The sequence below is a fragment of the Sphaeramia orbicularis genome, chromosome 18 (assembly GCF_902148855.1).
Source record: "Sphaeramia orbicularis chromosome 18, fSphaOr1.1, whole genome shotgun sequence".
NCBI classification, from domain to species: Eukaryota; Metazoa; Chordata; class Actinopteri; order Kurtiformes; family Apogonidae; genus Sphaeramia; species Sphaeramia orbicularis.
The window spans coordinates 5,257,214-5,283,585 of NC_043974.1; the positions used below are offsets into that span (position 1 = coordinate 5,257,214).

Below are 26,372 nucleotides of genomic sequence, written 5' to 3' on the forward strand. Positions count from 1 at the left end.
GCTATAGTACGTAACCCTAACCCTGCTGCTATAGCACGGATGGGTTCTACACCAACAGGCTCACTTCACCTTCCTCCACCTCCAACCTCCTCCACTTCCATCTCTTCTTTCTTCTGCTCCTCCTTCTACACCTCCTCTTCCACCTCCTCATCCATTAAATTGGTACTATGAGGTTCTACTTTATAACACAGGTCTATTTTAAATGTAATGTATATGTTATTTAGTGATATTATTAATAATATCATTTTAATATAATCTTGCAGGTTGTCCGATCTAAGCTCACCTTCCCAAACTGCACTTTTGACATTTTTTGGCAATGTCTCAATGATAACTGTGGGGTTGAGACTTCAGTAGCAGTGAATGTGGTTGACAGGGAAGCTACTGGAGAGTTTTGTCAGACGGAGGTCATCTCGACGTGGCAGGTTTCCACAAATGCTCCGTTTCAACTGGTGTAAGAACACTATGACATATTATGGATACAATAACAGTATGGGGTTCCATATGCGCATGATGCAGTAAGATTTTTTTCCCCTTAAATCTCCACCTCAGGTTGAGCGGTAGGAACTGGACAAGTAATTTAAATGGAATTGCCAGTTACAGAGCTGTGACTGTTGTGGAACTGAGGAACCGCTCCGACACCGGCCAGGCCAACAGATCACCACAGACCACCATCCTGCCTGTTCTCCGGTAAAACTCTTCACTGTTAGTTTTAATCTTTTTCCATATGATATATCAGTGTTTCTCAACAGAGGCGGAACCACCCCCCAGGGGGCACTGGGACATTGTCAGGGGGTATTTGGACTGAGAAAGCTGAGAGGGGGGGTGCTGAGACAGAAGAAGTATCAATATCAACCAGCATGTTATGTCAATGAAAAATTTCCGTGACCATCAGAGGTCAACAGCACATGCCATGAAAGAATACAGGTTTTACAGACAGGTAATACCAACAAAATAAAACAATAATTTAGTAATAACAGAAAAGGGTAATTTTTGCAAAAGTGCAAATTTAGTTCTGGTGAGAAGCAAATTGAAAAACACAGGGACTGTCCAATTGACTCCCGCTGTCTTGGAGTTTGGAGATCAGGTATTTTCGGCTCCAGTTGAAGGGTACTCCAGGCAGATGGGGTGGCAAAGCTGAAGGCTGGTTCCCCAGTTCAGTCCAAACTCTGGGTACATTCAAATACATTTCACAAGACCATAAGGAATATGGACTAGTACTTCTTTGGAGAAGTGAGGATAGGTATGATGGAACTAGGGATGCACCGATCCGATACCTGTATTGGGCTCCAATACTCAGTGTGTGTACTTTGTACTCGTAAAAGTAAACTGATACAAATGCACCAATACCACTTACGGCTGTTTGACATTCACAGTTCAGTGCAGCAGGTACGCAGCAGTGAAATAATGTGTGGGGAGTGTGAAGAGTGGAGATTTTTCAAAATAAATGACAGTGATAAAAGTAACGCTGACTGCAAGTAATGTTCCAGACACAGACAGATACGGACGCAGCGTTCTGTCCGTCCTCTGCGTACATTTCATCTGTTTTCCAGGTGCTGGCGGATGCGTACCCAGACGCAGAATACCATGGAGGTAGAGGATCTGTTCAAAGAGCGACTGTGTGAGTTAGAGAAAAACTACTGACACATTTATGACAATTACCCAGGGCTGGGCCAGGGGTACAGAGCAGTGCGGACCACCGCCAGCGGAAGTGAAAACCAAACTTATCACTCATTTCTCTTTTCTCTTCCTGCTGAAGCTTCGCTTTTAAACCTTACTGGCGAAAACGCTGCAATATTAGTATCACATTAGTGTTGCCTCTGTCGTCTCCATGTTTGTTATTACTTACTTTCGTCTTCTCATAAAACTTTACTCTTCCTCGTGGTATTTGTCCAGTACGGTTAATTAAGAGCAGCGCCCCCTGGTGGGTTGATTGAGAAACGCTCATTCCAACACAATAAATGTCAGTAGCAGCACTTTGTTCCAGTCAGACTAATGACAACGACAATAAAGCACATTTACAAAAGGAACTAAGAACTGGAATGGGATTATTAAGTACTCGTATCAGTACTCCGTATCGACAAGTACTCAAATGTAAGTACTCGTACTCGTACTCGGTCTGGAAAAAAGTGGTATCGGTGCATCCCTAGATGGAACCATACCTAGAAAAGCTTTGGAGATTAAAGCTATACCGTATGATGTGGCATTTTTACCCTTTTCTTTTGTCATCTTAAAATGCTCCTAATAAGTGTGTGTCAAACTAAAATGTAAAAGAAATCCGCCAGGTATTGAAACTCAAAAATGTTTAATTCTTATATATTTCTGATAAAAGTCTGACCAATCATTTTAGTCGGTCCGAATAAAATAATTGGCCAAACCTGACTGAGCCTCCTGTCAATCATCCATTACCACTGTCCAGCATCCGATCCATTATCTCCGTCTCACATCCGATATGTGTACCACTGAATCTGACGCTTCACTGGCGCTGCTTCTCCTGTCACTGACCACAGTCTACTGTCTAGGATGTGTGTGGATAGAACTGACATGCACATGTGGAAGGGAAAAAACTGATTTATGAACAGAAACAAAAACTGAGGAGCACAAACGGGAGTCTGATGAATGAAGGATGGGGATAAAAGTCCAGAAGTCTGGTGTACTGGACTGAACAGGTCTGCATGAAGGTCAGCTTTTATGACTGTGGGACTCATACAGGTGTAATCACATGGTGTCACACAATGTAAGATGATGTAGGATGATAATTGTATGGACTATGAAACTTCAAATGTCCATGGAAAATCCGCGGAGGCTGCACGTTCACAGTGCGCGCGCCCATCCCCTGGGCACTGCAGTGAAGACACTGGCCCAGTACTGCACAGACCAGGTCTACTGATGGAACAGGAGCCGCGGGCCCACGGCAGGTGGATGATGCATCTGATTACTCAGGGAGGGGTCCGTGGACATGCCAAAACGGACCGGACCTCCACCTCTGCTTCCTCCTCCATTTCCATTGCGCATCAGGTGAGAGGAGGAGAGAGGAGGAGGAGCCTCAGAGCTCAGGCAGAGGGAAGGGGGCGGGGCTTTGGAGGGAGTCGGGTTGTTCATGTTCAAACTTTTACTAAGTGCTGTGAGAAATGCCACATCAGTAGGTAGAGCTTTAAAGTCAATCAATGGTTCAACCTTCACGAGTTCAAAGACGGCCACTCTTCTTTACCATATAGTTCACAGGGAGGAGTAATGTGATTACAACCAGTACCATAAGTCCAAGGCTGACTGTGATAGAAATCACTGGGGGAAAGATGTATCGATTTTTGGCAAGAAAGTGAATTAAAGAGTCAAAGCTTCAAACTGAACAACTGGATCTGACAAAATTGTGAGCTAGGGACAGCCCAAATAAAAATAACTGTGATATGATATGTCCACTTGGGACACAGGTTTAACTTAAATTACACTAACTAAATATTTGTCTTTTGTCAGAGTTCCTGCAAACTGTCAGAGAGCTTTTAATCTCTTGGCCTTTGACCCTGATGGAGACCAGGTGAACTGCAGATATGGAAATGAAACACTGTCAGAGTGTAACCCCTGTACACCACCATCTGTTCTCAACCTCTCACCAGTGAGTAGTCACCTCAGGTCTTACAACAAACTCAGTTGATGACCATATAATTACATGTTCTTCCAATTTATTCTTTTACAGTCTTGCACCTTATCATTCAGCCCTACCAGCGCTAATAATGTGGGTTCGTACGCTGTGCAGCTGGTTATGGAGGACTTTCCCAGACAGACGATCACCCTGACTCAAACTAATAACTCGCAAATAACAACTGAGTTGAAAAATACAAACGACGCCATCAGCAAAATACCTGTCCAGTTTTTATTCAGAGGTAAGATGGCCTGCGTTGGTCCCAGCAGCTCCACAGAAGTCATTAATCCACATGAAAAGGGGAAAAAGTTTAATTAAAAAAAAAAAAAAGAATTAAATCCAACAATTTGGCTTTGCAGTGTCTCCAGCTCTGATGCACTTCCACCCGTCATGTGACGTCTTACTTCTCTGTGCATCCTTACGCATGTGTTATAACCACCCCTTTTCATGTTAACAGCATGCGTAACATTTTATTGAGTGTTTTAAAAAAATGCAACAAATAATAAATCACCACTGTGCCCAAGTTTTACATATATAAGGTTTGGCCAATGACTTATTTCACCCCTGCTGGAGGTCTTGAAGGGACACATATTCAAACCACATGACCTATGGGGTCTTCGCAAGATCATGTCAAGGTAGTAGCGAAAGATAAGAAGCAAAGCCATAGTTGATGCTGATGCTTAAAGACAGTTAAATCTCACAAACCTTCTAATTAAAGGACACATGGGCTGTAATCCTCAAAGAAAGGCCAGTATTTCCTCTTTCTTGTTGCAGTGGATCCTGCAGTACAATCATGCACAGATGGACTGTACTTGCCCCGGTTCTTGTCTCCAACCCCAGCCAATGGAGCTCAGCTGTCCATTCCTGTTAGCCAAACTATAGAAATCAGCATACAAGCAGAAGCAAACATCTCCACGTAAGTCTACTGGGATCCAACAAAAAGGCATTTAAAAGCATAAGTACACTGAACAAAAATATAAACGCACCACTTTTGTTTTTGCTCCCATTTTTCATGAGCTGAACTCAAAGATCTAAAACTTTTTCTGTGTACACACAAGGTTTATTTCTCTCAAATATTGTTCAAAAATCTGTCTAAATTTGTGTTAGTGAACACTTCTTCTTTGCTGAGATAATCCATCCACCTCACAGGTGTGGCATATCAAGATGCTGATTAGACAGCATGATTTTTGCACAGATGTGCCTTAGGCTGGCCACAATAAAAGGCCACTCCAAAATGTGCAGTTTTATCACACAGCACAATACCAAAGATGTCACAAGTTTTGAGGGAATATGCAATTGGCATGCTGACTTCAGGAATCTCCACCAGAGCTTTTGCCTGTGAATTGAATGTTCATTTCTCTACCATAAGCCATCTCCAAAGCTGTTTCAGAGGATTCATGAAGACTGTGCAAGGAAAATGGTGGTCACACCAAATACTGACTGGTTTTCTGACCCCCCTGGACCACCCAATACAGTAAAACTGCACATTTTAGAGTGGCCTTTTATTGTGGCCAGCCTAAGTCACACCTGTGCAATAATCCTGCTGTCTAATCAGCATCTTGATATGCCACACCTGTGAGATGGATGGATTATCTCAGCAAAGGACAAAGGAGAAGTGCTCACTAACACAGATTTAGACAAATTTATGAACAATATTTGAGAGAAATAGGCCTTTTGTGTACATAGAAAAAGTTTTAGATCTTTGAGTTCAGCTCATGAAAAATGGGAGCAAAAACAAAAGTGGTGCGTTTATATTTTTGTTCAGTGTATATTTTACAAAACAAATGGGTTTCATACGAGGTGCACAATGAATCTGATGTGATTTGTTGTGTAGTATACAGATACAAAACGAAAGGTGGGATAAGAATGCAACTACCTTAACAAAGAAAAGAAGCTGGTTACACATTCACATTATTTACTGTACATTAAGCCAAAAAAAAATCTTACAGAACGTAGTGCATAAGTTTCTGCTGACTTGAATTTTTCTAAAGTTTTAAAATATCTACCAGCAATACAAATTAGTAAACAGAAAGGATTTGGAAATACTTGATTTGAGATTTGCTTTTTTGGTTTGTTCAAGGATCTTTGATCTGCTGTTCAGCGGACCACACAACGTAAATGAGACCTCATCAGGACCAGGACAATACATCCTGAGATGGACGCCATTGCAGAGGGAATCTGGACAAAGTCACCCCATCTGCTTTGTCGTGCAGGCAGTTTTAAAGTCAGTTATGGTCTTTTAATAATAGGGAGTAATTTCCAATGTTTAGTCTTTTCCATGTCCAGGTTGTATGGAAGGACACTGTTTTAAAGCCAGGCTGTCCAATATTAGTTCAATGAAAACTGGTGCCTGGAAGTAATGCCTCACCATAGTACACCAACTATTTTGCTGTCCCTCCTCCACAGTCAAGACCTCAACAGCTTGGATGGTGGAGCTGTTAAGCATAAAGACAAAAGCAGAAAAGACTGTAAAGTCAAGTCAACAATGCCAGGCCAATTTGGTCTCAGCCATGCGGGAAAAATCCAAGAGCATATTTACATAATTAAATTAGCAAACTACCTATCATAATCTTCTGTTACAACTGAAGGATGGTCATGTAAACAAAGCAAACTTCCTATGCGCGTCTCCTTGACCGTTTGGGTACAGTACAGTCCACTATGTCATGCTGAAAATTTACTCCAAGGTCGTCTTCACACCAAAAACCAGTTTCCATAACCGAGGGTATCTCAAGGCTCTGGATGTTGTAGGGCTGTCTCGGCTGACACGCCTCAGCAACATTGCGTGGACATCAGGGGCGGTGCCTTTGGACTGGCAAACCGGGGTGGTGGTCCCTATCTTTAAGAGGGGGGACCAGAGGGTGTGTTCCAAATATAGGGGGATCATGCTCCTCAGCCCCTTGCAGTGAAGGCGGCCATACACTGTGCGATTATTTCGATCGTTGCACGCAGCTCCATCTCAAACTGTGCGAATCAGTCGTACACTCAGGCTCACGATTCATGCTCTCACACTGTATGGACCGATGCTCGTATGCGACCTGACTGCTCACACTGTAGGACCATACACCACAGGACGCACGACACGTTTGAGTGTTGTATCCAGAAATACAACATTAAAATACCAAAGAATCCGTAAAAGTGCATAGACGATTGTGTATTGGCGTGAGTCATGAAATGGTAGTGCTAAACAAAAACCAATGAGCTGCTTTGGTAATATGTGCCATTATCTGCGGGGAATCAAAAAAGAAGAAAAGACAACGATGTGTTTGGTGCAGGAATTGGTTGGCCAGACGTGGACAGTATGGGCTGTCAATCCTACAGCAGGAACTAGAGGTAAGCTGCAAAAGCTAAACTGCACTAGGCCAATATCCAGCTACTGTTAGCTTGTACGCTACTGCACGCTTCTGTGTTCGTGCATGCACAATGTGAGAATTTGAGGCACATCGGTTCGTGGCACTGCTTTGACAGTGTGATACACTCACGAGGAGCAAGCAGGATTTCAAACAGCTCCATTTTCCTTGCGAACACACGATTGGTGGTCGTGAGGTGGTCGTGAGGTGCTAATCGCTTCTCTTTACCCCATGTACACTGCACGAAGCACGACACACGATTAGAGGCACATCTGGCCCAATCCCAGAAATAGTCGCACGAGTGAGAAATCGTCTCTAAACTCGCACAGTGTAAGGCCGCCTTAAGGTCAACACCAGGGTGCTGGAGAAGAGAGTGTGGTCGGTAGTTGAACCTCAGCTCGAGGTGGAGCAATGCGGTTTTCATCCCAGACGTGGAACCGTGGACCGGCTCTTTACCCTTGCTAGGGTGTTGGAGGGGGCATGGGAGGTTGTCCATCCAGTCCACATGTGTTTTGTGGATTTGGAGAAGGCTTCCCCAGGGTCAACCTGTGGGGGTGCTCTGAGAGTATGGGGTGAATGGCCCTGTGTTAGTGGATGGCCCCTTGTTAGTGTCCAATCAGTCCCTGTACCAAAGGAGTGTGAGCCTGGTCCACGTAGCTGGTAGTAGTCGGACTTGTTCCTGGAGAGGGTTGGACTCCTCCAGGGCTGACCTTTGTCACCGGTTCTGTTCATAACTTTTATGGACAGAATTTCTAGGTGCAGCCAGATGGTGGACGGGGTGGAGTTTGGTGGAGGGAGGACCTCGTCTCTGCTTTTTGCAGATGATGTGGTCATCTTAGCTTCATTGAGCAGTGACCTCCAGCTCTCTCTGGCGTGGTTCATAGCCAAGTGTGAAGCCACTGGGATAAAGATCAGCACCTCCAAGTCTGAGACCATGGTCTTCAGATGGAAAAGGGTGGAGTATCCACTCTGGGTTGGGGTTAAGTATCTCGGGATCTTGATCACAAGTGAGGGTAGGATAGAGTGGGAGGTCGACAGGCAGATCGAAGTGATCCAGCTAAACCAGTCTGTTGTGGTGAAGAGGGAGCTGAGCCGAAAGGTGAAGCTCTTGAATTACTGGCCAATCTACGTTCTGACCCTCACCTATGATCATGAGCCCTGGGTAATGACCAAAAGAACGAAGTCACGAGTACAAGCGGCCAAAATGAGTTTCCTCTGCAGGGTGGGCGGGCTCAGCCTTAGAGATAGGGGGAGGCGTTTGGACATCTGGGAGGAACTCAGAGTAGAGCCGCTGCTCCTCCACGTCCACAGGAACCAGTGTAGGAGGTTCATCTAGTGAGGACCCCTCCTGGAGGCCTCCCTGGGAAGGGGTTTAGGGCATGTCCGTCTGGGAGGAGACCTCGGGGCAGACCCAGGACACGCTGGACGGATTCTTTCTGTGGTCTGGGAACACCGTGGCATTCACCTGGAAGAGCTGGTGGGAGGGGCTGGGGAGGGGCCTGTGTGGGCTCCTCCCTGATGGAACCCACACACACACACACACACACCTAGACCCGGATAAGAGGAGTAAGAGATGAAACATCTTCAGACCTAATAGTTGGGTGGACTAGGTTTGACTGGTGTCTGTTTGATGGGAGTTGTGACCTTCAGCTGGTCTGAGTTTGTGTTCATGTTGCATCATGTCAAATGAACCACACCTTTCACATAATGTCTTCCTCTGGTTGTGCTGCATTAAGAATTACAGAAGAAGAGAAGCCCATCTATTGATGAATGCAGGGCAACTTCCATTTCTGCCTCATGAAAACAAAACCCCCAAGTCTGAGTGTTTACCCAGAGTTCACTTCTTTGATCTGCATCAGACAAACATCAAACCAACCAGACTTTCCCAGTAAACTGACAAGATTTCATTTACGCAGAGCTGGTGTGAAGGCGACACAGAGTTGGTTTTTCACACTGGCTTCAGTAAGGGGCTGTAACCAACACTGACATGTCATGTGCAGCTTCAGATGGTTGATGAACCAGTTGAGCAGTCAAAACATTCCTTCATTAAACTGAACAGAAGGACAATGGACTCAGGCACACCTTCCTCTACTGCACAGCCTTTAAACAAACTGTAGAACTGTGAAAGCCCATTTGTAACTACAGACAGGAGACGAATTAAAGGACAAAACAGTGTCTTTGGTAGGGCTTCATCACCCATATACATTCAGACTCACCATTGAACTGATGCTCCTTGGACTTTACTCTGTAAGAGTGGGATGTCTTAAATATTCCTTTATTTGGTGTTTTTATGGAAGTGTAAAATGCTGTCTAACATGTAATCCAAAACCTGAAAGGATGTGATCTGGTGAGTAACACCCTGGAAGAAACCACTCACATCTTGTAAAGTTTTGGTTGAGTAATTTTTAAGCAGAAAAACAAAAATTGGTAGCATCTGATTTAAAAGTTGTTTCGGCCTGTTGCATAAACACATTTAATTACTTGACATTCACATTAAAACTTATAATTGGTATGTTTTGTGATTACATGAATAATGTGGTTAATTAGTGATGTAATGAGTGTTAGTCACAATCATTATTTACAACCTGAGTTTGATGTGAAACTCAAAATATACAAATGTTTCCTGTTCTGGGATTCACTTTTGTAACAACAATACTGTGATGTTTTTCTCCTCAGTTCAGCCAAATATCATTCAGAGCTTCGATGTGTCATTGTGACTGTTGGAAACGGTATGCAGAGCTCCTCCTTCAGCTTTGAAACTTCACTCACATATTTGATGAATGAGCCGAATCTGACCCTGTGTTTTATTTCCATATAGATCCTTTAACAACACAGACTCCTGAAACAACCACTGCACCGATTACTACACCACCAGTTAATGCAACCGCTGCACCAAATGCCACTGCATCCTTCACAACTACACCACCAGTTAATGCAACCGCTGCACCAAATGCAACTGCATCCTTCATAACTACACCACCAGTTAATGCAACCGCTGCACAAAATGCAACTGCATCCTTCATAACTACACCACCAGTTAATGCAACTGCCGCACAAAATGCAACTGCATCCTTCATAACTACACCACCAGTTAATGCAACCGCTGCACCAAATGCCACTGCATCCTTCACAACTACACCACCAGTTAATGCAACCGCTGCATCAAATGCAACTGCATCCTTCATAACTACACCACCAGTTAATGCAACCGCTGCACAAAATGCAACTGCATCCTTCATAACTACACCACCAGTTAATGCAACTGCCGCACAAAATGCAACTGCATCCTTCATAACTACACCACTTGTTAATGCAACCGATGCACAAAATACGACTGCATCCTTCATAACTACACCACTAGTTAATGCAACTTTTGCACCAAATGCAACTGCATCCTTCACAACTACACCACCAGTTAATGCAACCGCTGCACAAAATGCAACTGCATCCTTCATAACTACGCCACCAGTTAATGCAACCGCTGTACAAAATGCAACTGCTTCCTTCATAACTACACCACCAGTTAATGCAACCGCTGCACCAAATGCAACTGCACCCTTCACAACTACACCACCAGTTAATGCAACCGCTGTACAAAATGCAACTGCTTCCTTCATAACTACACCACCAGTTAATGCAACCGCTGCACCAAATGCAACTGCACCCTTCACAACTACACCACCAGTTAATGCAACCGCTGCACAAAATGCAACTGCTTCCTTCACAGCTACACCACCAGTTAATGCAACCGCTGTACAAAATGCAACTGCTTCCTTCATAACTACACCACCAGTTAATGCAACCGCTGCACCAAATGCAACTGCTTCCTTCATAACTACACCACCAGTTAATGCAACCGCTGCACCAAATGTAACTGCTTCCTTCATAACTACACCACCAGTTAATGCAACCGCTGCACCAAATGCAACTGCACCCTTCACAACTACACCACCAGTTAATGCAACGGCTGCACAAAATGCAACTGCATCCTTCGTAATTACACCACCAGTTAATGCAACCGCTGCACAAAATGCAACTGCTTCCTTCATAACTACACCACCAGTTAATACAACCGCTGCACCAAATGCAACTGCTTCCTTCATAACTACACCACCAGTTAATACAACCGCTGCACCAAATGCAACTGCTTCCTTCATAACTACACCACCTCCTGCAGCAACAATAAATGCAACTACTGCACAAACTGCACCAATCATGTCAACATTCTTAATGAACATGACTCCAACAAGCATTACAACAACAACGAGGAGGACACATACAACCCCACCTGCAACACAAATCTTGACCTCTACTCCCTCCACTACTTCCTCCACAACCACCATTCCTTCAACAATATCACCTGATACAACCCCAGCACCTACATCAACAACTCCACTTGAAAGTGTTTGTAAGTATGATGGATGATGAATGATGCTACATCGACATTAATTCAGATGTTTCTTAGAACAGGTTTTTTTCCCCTTGGACAAACTATCTGTATACACACCATGTAACTACAGCCTGCTGCAAACACTTGGACACACCTTTGATTCTGTCGACTTTAAACTGTGGACACGGCAGAGCCTACCACAATACTGTATGCAGAAGATGCAGAAAGTGGAGTCTGTTATCATTAGTGTTGGTTTGAGGTGCTGAAGTCTATTCATCTCAACAGCTGTACATATACCTGTTTCCAAATGTGTATACTGGCATATGCAGCTAAATGACCTGTATTTCATCTTCAGGTTCATATTTATCACACAAAGCAACAGTATGCATGCATGGATTGGGGTGTGATGTCATTGTTTCCTTATCTCTTCCTTTTCCCAAAGTGGAGTTTTTAAATATTCACTTTTGAAGGTGTCAGAAAATCTCCATTTGGTGACAAACATAAAATAAATCCATATTAGTGTGAACAGAACTCACTAGAGATAGAAAGGCAAGAAAGAGCTTATGAACCCTTTGTAATAATAATAATAATATTAATATTAATAATAATAATAATAATAATAATAATAATAATAATAATAATAATAATATCTGTGTAGGTTCTCATTGGTCCAGGTCATGGTTCTTCCTGGTAGTTCTTCTGGGTTCAGCTGGACTGGCTGTGCAGATGGACTAGAGTCTTGGTCTGAGGTGCAGGTTCTCCTGTGTTGAGCCATGGGTTTAACACTCTTATTAATACGATTATTAATATGATTAATTCATTACAATGGCCCCTTTCACTGGGTTGGACATGTATTAGGCAGGAAGTGAACATTTAGCCCCTGAAGCTGATCTGTTAGAACCAATAAAAGGAACATCAGGACCTGAGGGACTCTGACCAGGCTTCTGTGAGTCCTGTCTCTGGTTTGACACGGGAGTTAAAAAAGACATTTAGTCAAAGTGGAAAGTCCTTCCCTGAACAGAGGTGGTGGTCTGAGACTGATCCACAACTTAGAACACCATTTAAAGAACATTCACTTACAGTTTTCAACCAGTAACCTTCCACACCTGGACTCACCTGAAACCAAACAAACTCCCCTGAAGGATGTGGACAGAGACCCACCCGTCTGGACAACAACCCTGAAAGTCACAGACAATACCCACCAATGACCCTACCCCCAGGGACCCCCCCTGTTGACCCTACCCCAAGGGACACACCCCCCTGATGACCCTACCACTAGGGACACCCCCCCCGACAACCCTACCCCCCTGGAACACACCCCCTGATGACCCTACACCCAGGGACACACCCCCCTTACCACCCTACCGCCAGGGACACCACCCCCCCATGACCCTTCCCCCAAGGAAACACCCCCCTTACCACCCTACCCCCAGGGACACACCCCCCTGACGACCCTACCCCCCGGGACACACCCCCCTGATGACCCTACCCTCTGGGACACACCCGTCTTACCACCCTACCCCCAGGGACAACCCCCCCTCACGACCTTACCCCCTGGAACACCTCTCCTGATGACCCTACATCCAGGGACACACCCCCTTACCACCCTACCCCCAAGGACACCCCCCCCGATGACCCTTCCCCCAGGGAAACACCCCCTTTACCACCCTACCCCCAGGGACACACCCCCCTGATGACCCTACTCCCTGGGACACACCCCACTGATGACCCTACCCTCTGGGACACCCGTCCCTTACCACCCTACCCCCAGGGACAACCCCCCCTCATGACCTTACCCCCTGGAACACCCCTCCCGATGACCCTACACCCAGGGACACACACCCCTGATGACCCTACACCCTGGGACACCCCCCTGATGACCCCCCAGGGACACTCCCTCCCCAGTGATCCTACATCTAAGGTCATTAGCATATGGATGAACACCCACACAGACTACTCCACCTGCAGGTTAATAAGACCACTCCCCCACCAGTTAGTAGAACTGAAGCCTCTTGGATGAGACTTTTTCAAAAAAGCTAAACCAATGCAGTTGAACCCAGAAGAACCACCAAGAAGAACCATGACCTGGACCAATGAGAACCTCCACAGACCTCTAAACTACAGTAATTTCTGCTCTATAAGCAGTTACTTTTTTCCACACACTGAACCTGTGGCGCAAAAATGATGCAGCTAATTTATGTTTTCCACACTAATGATCAATACGGCTGTCGAAGAAGAAAATAGAGCTGCTGCACGTAAGCCTGGCGTCAATGAATCGACGGTGAGACGTTGGAGATGGGGTGGGTGTGGCTTATACTGTAGTCAGGTGTGGCCAATAGTCCAGAAAGTACATTACACAGCTGACTGGGGATGGGAATCAATAAGAATTTAACGATTCTGATTCCATTATCAATTTTGCTTATCGATCCAATTCCTTATCAATTCTCTTATTGATTCTCATTGGGTGAGGGAATAAAAGAGTACAAACGGGTGTGTTTGCATTAACTGTCTTTTATATTTCCATCTCTGCACAGAAAATATGCCACATACAGAATGTACAAATAATAATAACAGATGACGCCGAGCCCAGTTCAGGGAAAACAGTACAGTGAAAGTGAAACTAAAGACGCTTTACTAATTCCTCTATTGCCACATGTCCACTACTTGGAACCAGTTCGACTTGGCTTGGCTAGTCTCCCATTGTTGTGCACCTCATTTCCTTTCCCCTACCTTCGGAAACTTGTATTTGAGGGGGTACAGCGTTTGTTGCCCACACCAGAACCTGAACTGGGCCCGGCGTTCACTCTACTGCTACATTCACAAGTGTCGCTCAGTAGTGTATCAAATACATGACATTCCTGTAAATGAATCACATGCTTTGGACAAATGCTTGAGCATATTGGAGGGATTCCACCTTTTAGAAGACATGGAAACTTTGACAGTGTTCCAGTGGACCTGGTGTCATCTTTTTAGACCGTTTCTGCCTCAACACCATGTTGGCTACGTTCTGACCAAAACAATGCAGCGTATGCGTGATGTCATCGCGCATGCACAACAAAGACGGAATCGATAAGCAGAACCATTAAGCAGGCAGGCAGGCAAATGATTCCAAGGAATCAAGCCACTGGCTGGCTGTCAATCCACCAGCGGCCCCTCCCACCACCAAACATATACATATATATTTGTGCACCAGTGTGTGACCCTGGAGGCACAGTGGATGAAGTGTCTTGCCCAAGGACACAACGGCACATTGACCAGGGCAGAGCAGGATTCAACCACTTGATTGACAAACAGGACCTGCAGAAGCTCTGCCCTAGTGTTTTGACCTGTGCAGATTCCCTCTGGTTAAAGTTCCTCAGATCTTTCCAGTTTTGCTGTTTCCAACACATCAGCTGTGTCAGTTAAAGGTTGACTTCCTGTTAACCATCTCCCACCCTCTGACTGGTCCCACTGTGCTGTGGTCATCCAAACTAACACCACTAGGGGTGGGGATGGCCAGGGCTCAGGTGGTAGAGGGGGTCGTCCAATAACCGAAGGGTTGGTGGCTTGAATCCCGCTTTGCCCTAGTCAGTCCGTTGTGTCCTTGGGCAAGTGCCACTCACACTGGTGTATGAATATGTATGAATGTTTGGTGGTGGTCGGAGGGGCTGTAGGCGCGAATTGGCAGCCATGCCTGTCAGGCTGCCCCAGGGCAGCTGTGGATACAAATGTAGTTTACCACCACCAGAGGGGGGATGTGAGAACGAATGAATAATGGATCAATAATGTGAAGCACTTTGGGTGTCTAGAAAAGTGCTATATAAATCCAATCCATTATTATTATCACTGTGATGGTCAGTGAACACAACACTGAACCCTGGTGTTGTCCATGGGGTCAATGTGACCCCAGTCAATGTTTACCATTCAATGAATAATAGCTGACTTTTTTTTTCTTCATATTTCTTGACTTTTCCTAATTTGATGGAGACAACTGATGAAGCACAAAATGATCCAGATGATATTAGTTGAATGTGCTGAACACATACTAGTCCTTATGAGGAGGGCTGTTGTGAAGGGGAACCAGACCAGAGGACAATTCATGCACAAAATGAGACCATTTCAAAGGGCTGACAAATATCTTCAGTACATCAAATAAAGTCCTGATAAATGCAGAAACACTGTCATGCTTTCTCTGACCTACCCCTTTAAAAGTGCAGTAACTTCACAAGGCATTCGTCCATCCTCTGCTGATCTGTTGTTTACTGTTTCCAGATGTTTTGGGGGTAACCATGACGGTTTCAGCGTCTTCTAACCTCACTGAAGATGACTTCAACAATATTGTCCAACAGGTCTGTAATGTATCACCAACCTCCATAATTACCTCCACCAGGAGGTATTGTGATCACTTTGCTTTGTGTGTTTGTTTGTGTGTTTGTTAGCAACTTTACAGGGAAAACTATTACCACCATCCATCCATCCATCCATTATCTTCCGCTTATCCGGGGCCAGGTCGTGGGGGTAACAGTCTAAGCAGGGATGCCCAGACTTCCCTCCCCCCAGACACCTCCTCCAGCTCTTCCGGGGGGACCCCGAGGCGTTCCCAGGCCAGCCGAGAGACATAGTCTCTCCAACGTGTCCTGGGTCTTCCCCGAGGTCTCCTCCCGGTGGGACATGCCCAGAACACCTCCCCAGGGACTTGTCCAGAAGGCATCTGAAACAGATGCCCGAGCCACCTCAGCTGGCCCCTCTCGACATAGAGGAGCAGCGGCTCTACTCCGAGCTCCTCCCTGGTGACTGAGCTCCTCACCCTGTCCCTAAGGGTGTGCCCAGCCACCCTGCGGAGGAAACTCATTTCGACCACTTGTATCCGGGATTTTGTCCTTTCGGTCATGACCCAAAGCTCATGACCATAGGTGAGGGTAGGAAGGTAGATTGACTGGTAAATCGAGAGCTTCGCCTCTCGGCTCAGCTCCTTCTTCACCACAACTGACTGATATAATGACTGCATCACTGCAGACGCTGCACCGATCCATCTGTCAATCTCACGTTCCATCCTTCCCTCACTCATGAACAAGACCCCAAGATACTTAAACTCCTCCACTTGTGGCAAAGACTCCCCACCGACCTGGAGAGGGCAAACCACCTTTTTCTGATTGAGAACCATGGCCTTGGATTTGGAGGTGCTGATCCTCATCCCGCTCGCTTCACACTCAGCTGCAAACCACCCCAGGGCACGCTGAAGGTCCAGGTTTGATGAGACCAACAGGACAATGTCATCTGCAAAAGGCAGAGATGAAATCCTGTGGTCCCCAAACCGGACCCCCTCCGGCCCCTGGCTGCGCCTAGAAATTCTGTCCATAAAAATTATGAACAGAACCAGTGACAAAGGGCAGCCCTGCCGGAGTCCAACATGCACCTGGAACAGGTCTGACTTACTGCCGGCAATGCGAACCAGGCTCCTGCTTCGGTCATACAAGGACCGGACTGCCCTTAGTAAAGGGCCCTGGACCCCATACTCCCGAAGCACCCCCCACAGGATACCACAAGGGACAAGGTCGAACGCCTTCTCCAGATCCACAAAACACATGTGGACTGGTTGGGCGAACTTCCATGAACCCTCGAGCACCCGATGGAGAGTATAGAGCTGGTCCAGTGTTCTGCAACCAGGACGAAAACCGCATTGTTCCTCCTGGATCCATTGTTCGACTATCGGTCAGATCCTCCTCTCCAGTACCCTGGAATAGACTTTCCCCGGGAGGCTGAGGAGTGTGATCCCCCTATAGTTGGAGCACATCCTCCGGTCTCCCTTCTTAAAAAGGGGGACCACCACCCCGGTCTGCCAATCCAGAGGTACTGTCCCCGACTGCCACGCGATGTTACAGAGACGTGTTAGCCAAGACAGTCCCTGCACATCCAGAGACTTAAGGTACTCAGGGCGAATCTCATCCATCCCCGGAGCCCTGCCACCGAGGAGCTTGCCAACCACCTCAGTGACTTCAGCTTGGGTGATGGACGAGTCCACCTCTGAGACCTCAGCCTCTGCTTCCTCCATGGAAGACGTGGCAGTGGGATTGAGGAGATCCTCAAAGTACTCCTTCCACCGTCCGACAACATCCCCCAGTCAAGGTCAGCAGCTCCCCACTTCCACTGTAAACAGTGTTGGTGGTACACTGCTTTCCCCTCCTGAGGCACCGGATGGTTTGCCAGAATTTCCTCGAGGCCGACCGATAGTCCTCCTCCATGGCCTCCCCAAACTCCACCCAGACCCAAGTTTTTGGCTCCTCAACCACTCGGGCTGCTGCACGCCTGGCCTGCCGGCACCCATCAGCTGCCTCAGAAGTCCCACGGGCCAACAAGGCCCGATAAGACTCCTTCTTCAGCTTGACGGCACCCCTTACTTCCGGAGTCCACCACCGGGTTCGGAGATTGCCACCACAACAGGCACTGGAGACCCTGCGACCACAGCTCTGAGCAGCCGCTTCAACAATGGAGGTGAAGAACATGGTCCACTCGGACTCAATGTCCCCAGCCTCCCCCGGGATCTGGGAGAAGTTCTCCCGGAGGTGGGAGTTGAAGGCCGTGCTGACATCGGGCTCTGCAAGACGTTCCCAACGGACCCTCACAACACGTTTGGGCCTGCCGAGTCGGTCCGGTTTCCTCCTTCGCCAGCAGATCCAACTCACCGCCAGGTAGTGAACGGTTGACAGCTCTGCCCCTCTCTTCACCCGAGTGTCCAAAACACACGGCCGGAGGTCTGATGATACGACAATGAAGTTGATCATCGACCTCCGGCCTAGGGTGTCCTGGTGCCAAGTGCACTTATGGACATCCTTGTGTTCAAACATGGTGTTTGTTATGGACAAACTGTGACTAGCACAGAAGTCCAATAACAAAACACCACTCGGGTTCAGATCGGGGAGGCCGTTCCTCCCCATCACCCCCCTCCAGGTCTCACTGTCGTTGCCCACGTGGGTATTGAAGTCACCCAGGAGAACAATGGAGTCCCTAGTCGGCGCACCATCCAGCACCCCTCCCAGGGGGTGCTGGATGGTGGAGGGCCGGGTACTCTGCACTGCCGGGTACTCTGCACTGGTGTTCGGCCCATAGGCCGAGACAACAGTGAGGCACCTGTCCCCGACCCGAAGGTGCAGGGACGCGACCCTCTCGTTCACCGGGGAAAACTCCAACACATGGCGGCTGAGCTGAGAGACTATGAGCAAGCCCACACCAGCCAGCCACCTCTCACCACAGGCAATGCCAGAGAAGTGGAGAGTCCACCCCCTTTCGAGGGGTTGAGTTCCAGAGCCCAAGCTGTGTGTGGAGGTGAGCCCGACTATATCTATACGATATCTCTCAACCTCCCTCACAAGCTCTGGCTCCTTCCCCCCCAACGAAGTGACATTCCATGTCCCAAGAGCTAGACTCTGTGTCCGGGTATCGGGTTGTTGGGCTTCCTGCCGTCGACTGCCACCCAATCCACAATGCACCCGACCCCTACGATTCCCTCGGTGGGTGGTGAGTCCACTGGAGGGCGGGCCCACGTCGCTCAGGGTCTGGCCGGCTGGACCCGGCCAGACCCTGTGGGCATAGGCCCGGCCACCAGGTGCTCGCATTCGAGCCCCAATCCCAGGCCTGGGTCCAGGGTGGGGCCCCAGCTGCGCCATACCGGGCGACGTCATGTTCTTCTGTTGTTTTTTAATCATAAGGGCTTCTGAACTACTCTTAGTCTGGCCCGTCACCCAGGACCTGTTTGTCTTGGGGGACCCTACCAGGGGCATAAAGCCCCCGGCAACATAGCTCCTGGGATCATTTGGGCACACAAACTACCCTACCACGATAAGGTGGCAGTTCAAGGGGGAGACTATTACAACCATCTTTACCAAATTTTACCCACAGATAGGCCTAGGTCCTGGGATGAACCCATTAAATTTTGGGCCAAGTAGGCCAAAGTTCAAGGTCACAGCAAGGTCACAAAATCTTAAATTTTCCTCCCTCATTGTTGAGCAATTTTCGAAAATTCATCAAAAATTCAAAATGACTCCGGTTAGCCTCCAATTTGATCCACCCGTAGCTTATAACAATATCTTGTGTCTGGCACAAAATTGTCCACATCCACTGTGAATGTGGACTCTGTGGACATTTCAATTTAACATTGAAAATCCCATTTACGACGCATTTTTTATTATAACTCAACAAATATTGATTGGAATTTAATATAATTTCACATACACATGACTGGTACCAAGCTTCAACTTTGTACAAAATATCATTCTGCTCCATTTCTCTTCCGTTACGCTCTGTTGACTGTTGTTATTTTTCATGCACCATTTTCAAAAAATCATAAAAAAAATGCCATTCATGAAATATCATTATGAAATTTGTTTTGCACATCCATAGACATATGTTCTATGACGTAAGTTCCATTTTTTGTCATTCAACAAAAATTACGGAAGCAGTTACACAGGGAATTTGCGGGGGGGTCACAATTCGTTTTCTCTTACATTCAAATGCTAACTAATAACTCGAAAATGACACCAGTTAGCCAACATGGTTACATTATTGACATATAGGAACTCGTATATTAGCTTTCATATGGCACCATTTTTGTTGACCTTGGATGACCTAGTTTAAAAAGAAATAGTCGATCCACACATGCACACCGTTCGGGTTGCTTGGCGGAGGTTTGCATTCTCTGAACACTTGTGAAGTCATGTGGTTTCTTGAGCATGTCGCAGATCCAGGAAACAAAAGTGGACAGAGACGCAGCTAAAAGAAGTCCACTGGAATCCTGTTTACAGTAAAATAACATCAAATCTACAGTAAAGCTATCACTTTAGAACACAGGTGTCAAACATGCAGCCCGGGGGCCAAATCCGGCCCGCCAAAGGATCCAATCTGGCCCCTGGGATGAAACGCAAAAATTACACTGAAGATATTAACAATCAAGGATGTTAGAATCATTTTAGGTCAATTCAATCTCAAATGGATCAGACCAGTAAAATACTATCATAATAGCCTGTAAATAATGGAAACTACAAATTTTTCTCTTTGTTGTAGTGTGAAAAAAGTAAAATTACACAAAAATGTTTACATTTACAGACTAGCCTTTTGCAAAAAATGTGAATAACCTGAAATTTCTGAAGAGAAGTATGTGGAATTTTAACAATATTCTGCCTCTTACTAAATGTTTTGTGCATTTGTAGATCCACTGTGATCTGTAAGCTGTGATGCATATGTATAAATGATAAACTCAGGCATAATATTGTTAAAATTGCACTTATTTTTCTTAAGAATTTTCAGGTTCACATTTGTTCATGTTATGATCAAGTATGGTTTGTAGATGTAAACATTTTCTTTACGGAATTTGACTTTTTTCACTCAAAAACAGAGAAAATACTTTGGAGTTGACATAATTTATAAGTTCTTATCCTATTATTTGTATTATGTTACTGGTCTGGCCCACTTTATATCACATTAGGCTGTATGTGGCCCCTGAACTAAAATGGGTTTGACACCCCTGCTTTAGAACAACCACGGTGGACCAAAATAACAGAGTAAAGTACAAGAACAGATTCAAATATCTATCCCAAAACAATGACTGGAATGTGCACAGCATTATGGGAAAGCAGTTGTAAATGTACAAAGGTGAACTTTGAAAATCAATGACTTGATATTTTCCAACCTCTGATGATCCAGATGTTAGAAATATTCACTATTAATTATGTCTAATTGAACCCAAATCTAAATTCATGACTTGATTTAAATGGATTTAATAATAATATAGAATCTAGTCATTTATTTGTCTGCCAAATAATAAAAAATATACAACACAGGGTTCAGACTAGTGATGTCCCAATCTGGATTTTTTTGCTTCCGATCTGATTCGATGTTTTAGAATAACATTTTGATTTAAATTTGAAGTCATTATTTCTAGGTTATTATTCTATTATTTTACTGCAGATCCCAGTTGGTCTGAATGTGGAACCTGAACTAAAACAACTATGACACTTTTGATTCCTAAGAACTTAAGGATAATTTTTGCACTTTCCAAATTCAGACTGTGGGTCAAATTAGAGCCTTTGGTGGGCCGGTTTTGGCCCGTGGGCCGTATGTTTACCACTGCTGTAGCCGGTCTTTGGACAGGTCCGTCCAGGTGTTATATGGGGGTGTGTTCTGCGCCGTATGTTAGTGATGCATACATTAGCAGGTTACTGTGGGGCGGGTTTAGGGGTGTAAGAAAATATCGGTTCTGCAATATATCGCAATATTTCATTTCACAATACTGTATCAACATTAAAAAGTACTGTATTGATATTTTTAGGTATTTATTCAAATGCAGATATTGTGGAGGTTCATTTTTGTTTTTTTGTTTTTCTTTTTTGTCTACATTTTTTTTGTTATTATTTAACACTGTTTTATTAAAAAATGTTAGTTCCTTTGTTGGGATTGCACAAAAATAATGTTATGATATTAGTTCTGAACGAATAAAATATGAACATTTCAACAGGATCTTAAACTGTAATGTCCGTAAAACATAATTTAAGTTTTAACACAGGAACATTTTGTGATATTTCATTAGATCCTGCTCTGATCAAATAAAAATGTGTTTAGTATTTGTGCATATTTCTGTTGTAATTCACTTATTCAAGCAAATAATCATTTTAAAAAAAGAAATAAACAAAAAATTGCCTTTTTAACAGTATCATGATATATTGTGATATATCGTATCGTGATCGTAGTATTGTGATTTGTATTGTATCACCAGATTCTTGCCAATACACACCCCTAGTCGGGTTAAGGTGGGTCAAATAACTCCACAGAAGCCACGCAGGTTGAAAAAAAAATGACTTGTGCATCAGTACCACACATACCTCAGAATGAGTACACAGACCATAAAGTGGAAGTGACACTTTCAGACGCTTCACTAATTCCTCTAAACCTCCCACTGATGTGCAGCTCATTTTTCCTTTTCTTTACCTTTGGGAACTTTCATTTGTGGGGGCAGGACGTTTGTTTACCCCCCAAGACCCGGGCCCAGATCGGCCCAGTGTCATGACTAAATCCGATCCGATCTTCTAAAAAATGCCAGATCGGCGGCTGATACCGATCTGTAGATCAGATCAGGACATCCATAGTTCAGACACATTTTTCAAGGTCAGATTCAAACACTTTAATGGTCATTTTCACATGTTTGCAGCCCCTTTTCACTGGGGTCCAATCCAAATGTACAGGAATTAGGGATGTAAACAATTAATCGACCATCAATTAATTGTCAATAAGAATTTGCTCGATTAAATTATTAATTGTTGGTTAATTGCCCTTGTCCACCTGTCCACACCTGTCCGAAAGCTGCCAGTTTGTCTGCGCTGTGACTGCGGCTTGGATAGCCGGTCATGGAACTGGATCATGGTGCTGATGAGTTAGAATGGCTTAAGGGACATGGTGGACTGCACCGCCCCGTTCCCCTACAGTATTATAGGTAGGACGGAAAGTGACGCACGCACGTGCGTGGTTACTACCTAACACACATGCAACCCCTGGCCAAACTGCACGTGTACGGCTGAGTAACCCCCCACCACCACCACCGACGAAACGCATGCACATGCACCCCCCCATTACACACCGCCACATCACCAGATGAATTCCACATGAAACACTGACTGTATCCAATGGTTCAATAAATCAGTCATTAAGGAATATGACATGCTCTTTTCATGAAGTATAGAAACAATATTTAACTTTTATTCTTATGGACCGTATTGAAAGAGAAATTCAGGTTCTGCGGAAAATCACCGCTTATCAATTAATCATTACTCGATCAACCAACTAATGATTAATAGATTAATCGATAATTTGCATCCCTAACAGGAATACACATACTCAGGGTTAGTATTGTCACTTTTTATCACAATGATTTACACTGTATTCTGTATAAACATGTAAAATTATGTTCCATAACAGCAAAAAGTTTAGAAATTAAAGGAGAAAACAAAGTTTTATTCACAAAAAGGGAAGGTCCTTGGTGTTCTTCAGACACACTGGAACCAAACGGACAAAGGTTCAGACATAAATGGACCTGGAGTGGACCTGAGAACACCTGGAACTGACTGTAGGGCACAGAGGTTTATTTGGATAAATGTGTCACCTCTGAGGAGGGAGCTTTGACTGGAGTTAAAATTAAAAGTAAATAAATAAATCACATCACAGAGTTAGAATTATAAGCACTTCAACTAAAATCCAAGCACTTGAAAACACAACACTGAAATTCAAATATTTTCCAGGACTCCGATCCAACCCTGATGATCCTTTACACATTCATTTTCTCCACCAGGTCAGAAATGAATTGCGTCAACGCTTTGGTCTTTCACGTTTTGTTTTGCGCCTGGTGGATACAGAGCGACTCCCATAAGAGTGCCCTCTGCTGGTGGACCCTGACAGTACGTCCATGAGTGAAGACACATTCAACCAGAAGGACTGCTGATCTACACCGCCCCCCCCCCAACCACCACAGTCCTGTTGGTCTGGGTTTGCATTCATGTGGTGGGAGCGTTTATATTTTACAGATGAAGGTTCTTATCCATCTGTCTGCAGAAGGGCTCTCAAACTCATTTTCTTCTGAGGTTCCACATTCAGCTCGATTTGATCTCCAGTGGGCCGGACCAGTAAAATAATAACAGAATAACCTATAAATAATGACAACTCCAGATTTTTGTCTGTTTTAGTGCAAAAACCCCATTAAATTATGAAAATACTTACTTTTATAAACTATCCAAACAAAAAGAGATGTGAATAACCTGAAAAAAATGAAATTTCTTAAGAAAAATAAGTACAATTTTAACAATATTATGCCTCAAATTATCATTTCTACATGTGCATTATGGATCAGATCTACAAACACACCAAACACTGAGGAACAGGCAGAAATTTGTTAAAATTGTGCTCAATTTTCTTTAGACATTTCAGGTTGTTCATATTTGTTCAGGTTATCAATGTTTTATTGTTAGAGGATAGTTTGTAAATGTAAATATTGTCATAATTTAATGTTATGTTTTGCACTAAAACAAAGATAAAAATTTGAAGTTGTCATTATTTACAGGCAAAATGTGATATTGTTTGTTTTTTTTTTTTTCACATCAAACTGAGAAGACAATATGGAGTCATTCTTTTTTGCAGGTTATTATTATTTTACTTGAGATCATGTGGAACCTGAACTAAAATGAGTTCCACAACCTTGACTGTGGAATTTTTGCACTTTGCAAATTCATCCCAGGGGCCACATTGGAACCTTTGGCGGGCCACATTTGGCCCCCGGGCCATGGGACATGTTTGAGACCCCTGGTCTATGGTCACAGATGGAACTGGACTGACTGCAATGACTGGATCCAGTTTGAAAATAACATGTTTTGCTGAACTTTAATTTTTTTTTTTTCATTTGGAATGCTGCATTTGCAGATTTACAAAACAGAGACCTCCTGAAAGTAAAGAGTTAATGTTAAAAAAGAAATGAGTAAAATAAGTGATTTTTTAATTCATTTCATAATTGTGAACTTTAAAACTAATCAGTGTAACATATGGGATTAAAGTGTTGTGGACTGTATATGTTGTACAGCAGAATGTTTTTATAGTCGTCACCTCTGGTTGAACATGTATGAATGGATGTCATCACTTCCTGTTGTCTTTAATCTGCTTAATAATACTGTTAAATAGAAATGAACTGAATGAATGTGCAGTGTGAATGAAATACATTGTAATGGTTTGATTATGAGATTTACAATCTGTGATTAATAATTCAAATGTTCATGCAGGGCTTTGCACAGACAATAAACAATGACAGATTTGTGGTTACTTATCTGTTCAGTGACTGTCCACTGGAAAAATCTAAATGTGACCAAGTGTATTTTTCTCATTTCTTGTCCAAATATCTCATCACACTTAAAATAAGACAGAATCACCTAAAGAGGAACTCTTCAGTGAGATATAAGAACTGATTTATAGACAATAGATCTGGAAAATCTGATTTCAACAAATCTGACCAAGATAATTTTACACTTGCTCCATTGGCAGATTTTTTTTTTTGTTTGAATTAAGGGGGGGGGGGGGATCTTCAATTAAGCAAAAAAAAAAAAAAAATCTTGAATTAAGTAAAAAAAATAAAATAAAATATAAAAATAAAAATCTGGAATTAAGCAAAAAAAAAAAAAAAAAATCTTGAATTAAGCAAAAAAAAAAAAAATGGGGTTCAGGTCTGGACTCTGCGGTTCAGGCCTGGACTCTGCGGTTCAGGTCTGGACTCTGCGGTTCAGGTCTGGACTCTGTGGTTCTGGTCTGGACTGTACAGTTCTGGTCTGGACTCTGTGGTTCTGGTTCTTTTCATCTACAGTGTCCAGGACTCAGGTGCCTAATTTACATATTCACTAAACAGCTTCTATCTTTAAAACTCAAACAGATATTGACTAACTTTGTATTATAGACTTAAATGAAGTCACATATGGTCTTTCATTTGGTAACAGTTTAGTTGACCTTTGATGACCTTGAAAGGTCAAACTCAAGGTCATGATTTTCAGAATACCCAAATTTTGACCATAACCTCCTCAATTTAGCAGAAAAATGAATAATATCAGATTATAAAGACTGAAAATATGGACCAAAGTTCTGTCAAAGGGCTCCGACAAACACACTGACTATGACAGTTTGGTTTGTTTACACTTTACCAGAAAAACTATTGGTTAAATTCATACCTAATTGGGTTTATAGATTACCACTGACCCAGAATAGATGTGAGTACATTTTGGGAAAAGTAGGTCAAAGTTCAAATTTTAGATTTTTTTTTTTTAAGTCTTCCCATTTACTTACAATGTGTGAAATACATGTGAGGGGCGGGGCTTGTTGTGTTTGTTCTATATAAGTATCATTTCTACCAAAACCAGGGATGGATCTGTTTAGTCATGTTGGACTGAATATGAAAACAGAATAATTGACTGCTGAAATATAGTTAACTGAACATAAAGACTACACTGTA

At 44.1% G+C, this 26,372-nt stretch overlaps 1 protein-coding gene across 1 annotated transcript in view; it reads left to right on the plus strand.

The window, feature by feature from the left end:
* Positions 1–24,055, plus strand: part of LOC115438949 (uncharacterized protein PB18E9.04c-like) — a 29,916-nt gene extending 5,861 nt beyond the window's left edge. Inside the window, exons 2-11 of the mRNA XM_030162841.1 lie at positions 264–451; positions 550–687; positions 3,472–3,610; positions 3,692–3,878; positions 4,412–4,553; positions 5,718–5,861; positions 9,661–9,713; positions 9,803–11,392; positions 15,626–15,702; positions 23,685–24,055. Coding sequence (XP_030018701.1) covers positions 264–451; positions 550–687; positions 3,472–3,610; positions 3,692–3,878; positions 4,412–4,553; positions 5,718–5,861; positions 9,661–9,713; positions 9,803–11,392; positions 15,626–15,702; positions 23,685–23,762 — 2,736 coding nt within the window. The 3' untranslated portion in view covers positions 23,763–24,055. The remainder of the gene's footprint in view (positions 1–263; positions 452–549; positions 688–3,471; positions 3,611–3,691; positions 3,879–4,411; positions 4,554–5,717; positions 5,862–9,660; positions 9,714–9,802; positions 11,393–15,625; positions 15,703–23,684) is intronic.
* Positions 24,056–26,372: the final 2,317 nt, after the last annotated feature.